At 33.0% G+C, this 9,617-nt stretch overlaps 1 protein-coding gene across 1 annotated transcript in view; it reads right to left on the bottom strand.

Moving 5' to 3' along the window:
• Positions 1-146: 146 nt before the first annotated feature.
• LRRCC1 (leucine rich repeat and coiled-coil centrosomal protein 1) overlaps positions 147-9,617 on the bottom strand; it is a 35,694-nt gene continuing 26,223 nt past the window's right edge. The window contains exons 11-17 of the mRNA XM_012643551.1: positions 7,618-7,803; positions 6,692-6,866; positions 5,660-5,823; positions 5,055-5,263; positions 4,828-4,965; positions 2,378-2,513; positions 147-269 (exon numbers count right to left, since the gene is read on the bottom strand). Coding sequence (XP_012499005.1) covers positions 147-269; positions 2,378-2,513; positions 4,828-4,965; positions 5,055-5,263; positions 5,660-5,823; positions 6,692-6,866; positions 7,618-7,803 — 1,131 coding nt within the window. The remainder of the gene's footprint in view (positions 270-2,377; positions 2,514-4,827; positions 4,966-5,054; positions 5,264-5,659; positions 5,824-6,691; positions 6,867-7,617; positions 7,804-9,617) is intronic.

Below are 9,617 nucleotides of genomic sequence, written 5' to 3' on the forward strand. Positions count from 1 at the left end.
TGATCAAAAGTCTTTTAAAAAATATTCATAATAAAATGTGTAGAAAGAGACATTTCAAAGTCATAGCAGTTACTACTATTACAATATTTAATCATTTTTACAATAGGTCTGCTGGTCCATTTCAATTAAATTCATTCTCAGAACCATCACATATCCTGCTGAATTTCGTTTAGAGCAAAAGCAAGTTGCTTAATTTTTGCTTCCATTGTTTTTTTGTTTTTGCATGTTTCTTCCAGAAGTCCACGCATTTCTTCTTCAATTTGATGAACCTAAATCAACATGTAAATTTTACATTTTAATTTCTTAAAGAAAATGTATTTTAAAAATGCATTCTGAAAGAAAAAAGTCAAGCATTTATTCTCATGCATTTTGAAATTTGTGATTCATTTAAAACAATGAGTTAGTAAAATGTAACCTGTTCAAATGCTAATAGGAAAAATACAATGTGTACATAATATACAAAGTACTTTCACATATATTATCTACTTAGTTCTAATACCGTTCTTGTGAAAAAGACGTAGCAATATATTTCAACTCTATTTTAGAGCTTAGAAAATTTGTTTATGGCTGTGCAGTTTCTATATAATCACAGCTAGGAGAGAAACTCAATCTTCTGACTTAATTCTACTGTCCCATGCTGCTTATGAATGCCGAGTCACAAGTTCAATTTAAACACCAGTTCCTAACAGATGTCCAAAATTGAAATAATAACCTCCCTCCTCAAAGAAACCCTCTCTTTAATATAGTGCCTACTTCACTTCTAAAAGTGCTGTTTGGGGTTATATATTACCATCTTTTTGAGAGATCATTTTATCATTTATTCCTAACCTACATTCTCCTAGGATTCTCTGTTTTTGGTATTTACTTCTGCCTGAAATCCTTTTTCCTACTATACCACAACACTCCTGATACCACCAACATGACCATCTTTTTCTGTTTACTTCACTCTTCCTAATCCCTAATATAGATATCCTAATCTCTTTTTTGTAAGAAAACAAATATTTCTCCTAATTTAAATAATCACCTCTAAGTGATACCTCAGAATCCTCCCCTGCACTCATACCTGATTGTCATATTTAAAATCTGGTGCTATTTCTTCAAATCTTTAACAAACACTTTCATTTGCTATTACTTCATATTGGCAGGAAGTCCAACACTCAACTCAGTATTTTGCTTTCAGCTAAGGGCCTAATCTTAAACTCTATTTAGTATTACCTGATGTATCCTTGTTAAATATTTGGTAGATTTTAAATAAAACATATGAAGTATCTGTTGACTTTAAATGAAATAACTAAATTTTGGACAAGTTATACTTCCTAATTCACTGTGATTATTTCCAAAGACCTTATTCCCTCTTTCTTTGCATAGAATCTGGAACATAATGTCATTTAAACACATACCTTGATTATAATTTCTATATGGAACATTAGTTTCTGTTGTTGAACTCTTTTCCAGTTGTTGATTTCTGGATCTCTTATCTTACGGATACCTTAGTTTCTTATTACTACTTCAAAATCAGGAAAAAATGGAAATTCACAATTATTCCCTAATGTAGTGGATCTCAATAGAGGTGTCACATCAGAATCACGTGTGGAATTTTAAAAATACCTGGGTCTGACCTCAGATTTAGTGAATGTAAGTCTCTAAGGGGAAGCTCATGAATGTGTATTATTAAAAAGCTTCATAGGTGATTCTGATGTTTGTCCCTAATTTAGCATCACCCTACACTCATTACTTTGTCAATAATATCAAGACAGTAAAGCTGATAGTCTTAAATCTTAATTAATAATAAAGTAGGCTGGGCAGGGTGGCTCATTCCTGTAATCCTTGAACTTTGGGAGGCCACGGCGGGAGGACTGCTTGAGGCCAGCCTGAGGAACATAGTAAGACCTTGTCTCTACAAAAAAATAGAAAAATTAGCCAGGTGTGGTGGTACACACCTGTAGTGCCCAGCTACTTGGGGGCCTGAGGCAGGAGGATTACTTTAGCCTGGGAGTGGAAAAAAAAGAACTCTCTGACAACCTTTTCCAAGGTAGTGATGGATTATCTTTAATACATTCACATTCTCATGCTGCCTATGTGCAGCCAAACAGACTTCTGAGATTGGTTAGATATGCAAATTTTTATCTAGTGATCATGGAGTAGGTGAACACCAGACTCAAACTTACGGTTTTGGTTTCATTAGAATTATGTTCTACAATTAATCTAAGTATTACCAACATGTTAGCCTGGTTTCATGATAGTTTTGGCAACATCCTTCATATCTGTTTGGTCATGAAATCATGCTACCTTTTTTCTTTATAATTCTCAAAAGATCTAATTTATTTAGTTATAACCATTTAAAACTGATTATCAAAGTAAATTTTACTTACAGTACCTTTAAATTTGCAGAATCAATACATTTTTGTTTGTCACTTGCCAGTTGTTTAATTTCAGCTCGATGAGCTTCAATAATTGCATCAACTTGTTTTTTAAAGGCATCATCCATACTATGAAGCTTTTCTACTGCATCCCTTAAAAAAATAAAAAACACCCACAAATAAATGTGTATATGTGGTGTGTGTGTGTGTATTAATAAATTAATTAGATGTTACTTCTTAGATGGCAGTTCTTACATTCATACTTTAATGGAAACATAACTCAGTATTATGAAAATATCAACGGGCTATTATAAGGTAACTAAAGATATAAGTAGTTCGCCATCCAGCAGAATCTATTAGGGTAACAGATTAGGCTAGGGTAATATTACTGAGGGTTGTTAACACTTTCATGCTTTGAAAGTTAGAGTACTCTGTTTCTCCATTTATTTTGAGTCCAAGTATATTTTATAAGTACCTTCACAGATGACTACTATCAATCTTTTTCCCTACATGTATTTGCAATGTAATAGTTTGAGAAGATTGTATTACAGGAGGGTTTAAGTTTACGAACATGTATTTCTGATTTCCTAATGATAATGCTTAACAGATAAAACACATTAAATGCTACTCACAAGATTTTAGTGCTTAAAGTATCTTAGAGGCAAAACACCAATTCCTTTATGTAAACATGAACAATGCTATTAAAAAAGTAAAGTCTAGGCCCGGTGAGGTGGCTTACAATCCTAGCACTCTGGGAGGCTGAGGCGGGCAGATTGTTTGAGCTCAGGAGTTCAAGACCAGACTGAGCAACAGCGAGATCCCATCTCTACTAAAAATAGAAAGAAATTGGCTGGACAACTAAAAACATACAGAAAAAATTAGCCGGGCATGGTGGTGCATGCCTGTAGTCCCAGCTACTCGCGAGACTGAGGCAGAAGGATCGCTTGAGCCCCGGAATTTGAGGTTGTGGTGAGCTAGGCTGACGCCACGGCACTCTAGCCCAGGAAACAGAGTGAGACTGTCTCAAAAAAAAAAAAAGTAAAGTCTATATAATGAACACATTTTCTGGTTGTGGTATAGCCCACAGTAATAACAGGTTGAACATAAGGACCATGAATCAAAAGCCATTCTTTTATCGCATCACTCAGTAGCCATGTTGACTAGGGGCACGTCACAAACTCTGAGTTAAAGTTTTTCAACTATCAAACAGGATAATCCTGCCTGTCCTGCCAATCTTACAGAATTACTGTTATGTTCAAAATAAGATAGAAAATCAATTTATAACTTATAAAAACCTATACAAATAAAACCTATTAACAATAATTTGCTTATTTTGTTACAATTCCATTAAATTAAAAATTATATATACCCATCTTAGTCATGAAGGCATTAATGTAAAAAATCAGGTCTGCATCATTTTGTTATTAATGACATGAACAATGCAATGTAAAAGATGCTAAAATTGTTAGGCTTTGTAAGTTTTATTAGGTTTTTGCTAATTATAGAAAACGATTGTTTCTTTTAGTATCTGAAAGACTCCTAATTGTAAAGTTGTTACTGGCAGGATAGAAAATTGGAACAGGTTCCAAGCAAAGGTCCCTCTATTAGTGCTTGGTTGAAAGCAAAGTGGAACAGGGTCTGTTAACAAACAAGTAACCGTACTATCAACCAAAACTTTGTGTAGACTATAACAACATTTTTCTATTACACTGAGTTAGAACTTAGGAAATCAAATCTCAGGTCCTATTAGGTTGGATATAATAAGAACCTACTGCTACATGAGGTTTCTGGGCTAGCCACATGCTATCTATATCCCTCTTTACCTGGGCATGAGAACTGATCATTAAACTATCCTGCCTGTTTTTCAAGGTACCTCAATTTTATAAATTCTTTTTACAAGTCTAGTTATACAGTTTACAAGGTAAAACCTTATTTCCTCTTGAGTATTTTACGGAATCCAGACAACAAAGGCAGCCAGGAACACATTTTCTTTCCTTCCTTTAAAATTAGCTCTCATCCTCAGCTCGTGCTGGCAACTGCTATCTAAATCTGTTCCAGCCTCTTTGGAAGCTCAATGACCCTGGTAGCCCTGACTTTCTACACTAAATCCCACTTACCACAACTAAAATATCACTAGCTGCATTCAGTTTTGAAACAATACCATAGCAATAAAAACAAAATGCTCATATAGCAATTATTATGTATCAGGCACTGTTCTAAGAACTATATAATTCATATAAGCCATATATATTCATAAATACACATACACATAAAATTTCAATCTTATATCTACATTTAAGGTAGGAACTATTACTATCTTCATTTTATAGATGGAATGGAAATAAAGTTCTTGGCAAATAACTATGTCCTCTATGTTTTTTAGCTCCTCTTTCTTTATACATATGTCACCCATCCCACAGTATTTATGATTAAAAAGATCCCACATCCTTTAGGACTTAATGCTTACTTTTGTAGTTCAATACTTTTGTCTCTTTCTGCTTTAAGTTTCCTTTCCTTGTTTTCAAATTTTTCTTTCACTTCTTTTACTTGTGTTTCAAGATGACACAGAAGTTCTCCTTTATCGTGCCACTTCTGATTAAGTGTACTAATATGAGAAGAAATTTTAAAAGTAAATTGGGTATATGAAATCATTAAGTCACATTTTATTTCGCAGTGGGAAATACTGTATAATACCTGTAAGCTTTTCTAATTTCTTCAAGTTCTACTTCCTTTACTTTCAACTGTTGTTTTAATTTTTCTTTCCTTTCATTGTGTTTTTCCAATTTCTCAAGTACATTATCCAGCTGTGTACATTTTTCGTCAAGTTGTTCTTGAGTACATTTTTCTACTTCAGTGATCTTTTCTTGTAATCTCTTGATGTGTTCATCTTTTTCTTGTAAACACTTCAAGAAAAAAAAAATCAGTACTTTATTTCTATTAACCTTAAGTATCTCATATTCTGCTTAATTAGATATGATTTAAATTATCCTTTAAAAGGATGTTTTAAATACATAAAATGCTAATTTTCTTGTGATCCCTAATCTTTTACTGACACTGAGTATTTCGAGTTATTCCAAAGGCCACAATAAAATTCTCCATAAAGCTGTGAAGTAAAATTTGTTTCAAGTTAATATTAATAAATATCATGTAAAACTTTTAAGAGCAAATGGGCAAATACTATAAACGGAAGTACATTGATAGCCTATCCTAAATTCTACAACAGTTGGGGAACATTGAAACAAATCAGATTTTCAAACCTGCCATTTGTTCTGTAACCAAAATAAAATGTCAAAACTTACATCTTTTAGTTTTCTAATGGTTTGAGTTTGGTCTTCTATGATTTTGCTCTTTATTCTTAATGTATTGCAATTACTTTCATTTTCCTTTCGCAGAGATTCATTCTCTTTACATAAACTTTCAATTTGGGCCTCCAATTTTCCACGATTTTGGGCTAGAGAAGACCCTAAGAAAAAAATATCATCAGTTACAAACTTTAATATACCTTGGGGGTCTTGTATTTTATGAAAATCTAATTTAACAATGTATAATATAGTAAATTAAAAGAACTGAATAAAGAAACAAAGCATATAATGCTACAATATGAAGAGGAAAGAAGTAATGAACAAAAAGGCCTTCTAAACACTTGTAGCTATTTAAAGACCTAAAACCACCAATAAAGTCAAGAACAAATAACTCAGATATATAATACTTAATTCATGTTATGGCATTCAAACAAAAAAATCATATTAAAAATTCCTACAAAGAATGAGCATGCTCCTTTAAGACCAACATCTAGCTATTCATAATTTTTAATGAATGCCATAAAACAGTGTATATCTCTTACTTTACAATGATTAGAAAGAAATGAGACTAAGAGTTTACCTAAACCTGAAATGTTTTTCATCCATACACTATTTTACATTTCTGCATGCACAATAAAATGTTACAAATAAGTGAGAAAAAACTGAATGTTGCATACTGTATAAATAACTTAAAAACACTGTATAAGAAAGAATTATTTTTAACAATTTACTTAGCAGTAGCAATAGGTAGTTCAGAAAGGTGGCCAAATTATCATGGGAAGAAAACAATAAAAAAAAAATCAGAACTATAACTTGTTAAATGGTGTAATAAATTATTTCCCATTTCCTAAGAGGACTTCATTTCTGTTTGGCTGGAAAATGCCTACTTATCCTTTCAGATAAAGTGTCACCATTTTTCTTGGCATCTTTAGGCAGAGTTAATTTCTTCCTGTTTGGTTTTCTCCAATACTCTGATTCGTTGGTTTTTAAGAATAAGCTATTTTCTCTTTGAAAATCTGAAAATTTTACCCTGTTGTGCCAGCTCATGTCCCCATACTTTTCTTTCAGTCCTTAAACCAAAAATTAGTGATTCCTTGGCTGCTAGCTCGGAAATAAGCTGGATTTTTTCATGCTTTAGAAGTTCTATTTGAATACTCTTTTGCTTGTCATCTTCAATTAAAATTTCAATGGTGTTGATTTGATTCTGTATATCAAAAAATTGAAAGAAAAAGCAAAGTACTTAATCACTTCTTTCTTTTCTTTTTTTTTTGCATTTTATGAGAAAAATGTTATTTAAGCAAATACAAAGTAAATATTGCCAAATTTTACAATAGAAGTTTTAATTTTATTAACTCAAGTTAAATGCAGGTAATGAAATAAAGTCAAATTTTAAGAGGCCACTCTTTTAAACATTCTAAATTTTAGTCTAAAATTGTAAAAGAGCAACTATGCTTTTAACACTCAAAATTTCTCACCAAGCATTTGTATCCATAGTCTAAAAATCACTTTTTAAAAATAATTTTGGGTAAAAGAACACTAATTTTTATAATCGAGGTAATAGCAATAAAGACATTAATTTAAAAATTATTATAGCTAAGTATATCTAAATATATCCACTAGTACCACCACCACAAAATATCAGCAATCCAAGTGGTATTTCTCAAAAAATTATATCACCTTCACAATATTTGTTGTATCACCATACAACTGGCACCTACTTAATTAACATGTTTCTTGAAATTAATTCACTTATTTTACTTAAATACTATCTTAACGTAAACAATGTGATCTGCAAAATTATGACTTTAATTTCCTTATACTACTTTTCTTATGCACATCACAACATATAATTAGTATCATATAAAAGTTCCTCTTGTGAACTTCCTAAAATCATCACAACACACTTGAGAAAACAATATAAAAAATTAAAAAGGAAGTATGTTACAAAGTCTTACCTGTAAATTTGCTGCTGTTTCCTGTTTCAATTTAGAAACTTCTGCGAGTTTTGTTTTTTGTTCCTTCACCATACAGGTCAGATCTTTAATTAAAGAGGAAGACTCATTTTCTTTTCGTTGAGCCCAAACGAGAGCGTGTTTGCTTTTTGCTAACTCAGTTGCAACATTTTCAAAACCATCTTTAACCTATATTTCGAAATTGCATTATAAATAGCAGTTCTCCAAATAATTAGAAAATATTTGCTTCTGGAAACAGTTTATATCTTTCACTTGTGGAAACATTGAGTTTTAGCAAGTGTATAAAATTCAGAGATAATTTATTTTAATCTACTAATTTCCAGATGATGAAACAGAGACCAAAGAGGTTATATATTTGCCCAGAGTCACCTAGCAAATTAGTGTCAGATCTAAAACCAGAACACGTTCATTTAACAAATATTTACTGAGGCCTGTTGTATGCCAGATATTGTTCTAGGCACTGGACTGCATCAATGGAAAACACAGACTAAAATCTCTGCCTTTGTAAAGCTTACATTCTAGTGGGTAGGGAATGACAATGAAACAACAAGCATAATAAACTATACATTATGTTAGATGATATTAAATGCTTGGATTAAAAAAAAGGTTAGAGGGATGTGAGGTATGGGAAATGCAGGTTCAATTTTGAGTGGTATAATTGATGAGAAGATAACATTGGAGCAATGACTACGATGGGGGCTACGCAGATATGGGGGAGATAGTATGCTAGGCAGGAATGTCCCTGGCATATTGAAGGAATAGGAAGAAGGCTGGTGTCACTGGAGTGGCATAAATGAATAGGAGGGTAGTAGGTGATGGCTAGACTGCAAAGGGTTTTGAGTATTATTCTGAATAAAACGGAGGGACAATGGAGGTCTTTGAGGACAGGAGTGAATGATCTAACTTACATTTAAAAGAACTTTCTAGCTACTGTGTTCAGTATAAACAGAAAAGGGCAGGGGGCAAAGATGGAAGCAGAAAGACCAATTCAAAAGCTCTTATTACAGGTAAAAGACAATGTGAATTATGCCAGAGTGGCAGTAATAGAGGTGGTAAGAAATGGCCAGATAATATATTTTAAATGGTGACAGAGTCTCTTGAGGCACAGGATATGGAGTGTTGGAGAAAGAGGAGTTGACAATGATTCTAATGTTTTTGGCCTAAGCACATAGAAGGATGAAATTGTCATTAACTGAGATAGGAAGACTGTAGAAGTAGAAAGTTTGGGGGGAAAATCAGTAGTTAAGTTAAGTGTTAAATAAATAGGTGGTTAGACATATAAGTTTGGAATTCAGGCAAAAGGTCCAGGCTGAAGATATAATAAATGATGGTGGAGGAATTTACCAAGAGAATGAGTGTGTATAGAAAAGAAGTTTAAGGACTGAAACTTGGGCATTCCAATAATGAAATTTTGGAGAAAATAAGAGAAACCTACAAAGGAGACTGAAAAAAAGTGACATAACAGAAAATAAAGAAAACCAAGATATGTGGTGTGCTGGAAACCAAGTGAAGAAAGAGTCTGGAGAGGGACAAAGAGATTAACCCTGTTAAATGCTGCTCTTAAGTCAAACCAAATGAGGGCTAAATTGACTGATGACTTTTATATTATGAATGTTGCTGGTGGCTTTGACTAAAGCAATGCTAGTAGAGCATGGAAGAGAAGTAGAGAAATCGAAACAGTAAATACACATTTTTGAGAAGTCCTGTTGTAAAACGAAGCAGAGAAACGAGGTAGTAGTCAAAGGGGGAAATGGGATTAAGAGAGATGAAAGAAATCACAGCATGTTTATACACTGAAGGAAATGACCCAATACGCAGGGAAAAACAGCTAATGTAAGAGGGTGAGAGAAGATCCGCTGAAGCCACATTCTTCGGTAGGCAAGAGGAAATGGGATCTAGTGTATACCTGGTGGGGCTGGCCTTGGGAGCAAGACTGTTCCTCTAAAGTAGGGGTTACCAAGCTTTTTCTGTAAAGAGCCAGA

This window comes from Propithecus coquereli, unplaced genomic scaffold (assembly GCF_000956105.1).
Source record: "Propithecus coquereli isolate 6110/MARCELLA unplaced genomic scaffold, Pcoq_1.0 Scaffold2, whole genome shotgun sequence".
Taxonomy (NCBI): domain Eukaryota; kingdom Metazoa; phylum Chordata; class Mammalia; order Primates; family Indriidae; genus Propithecus; species Propithecus coquereli.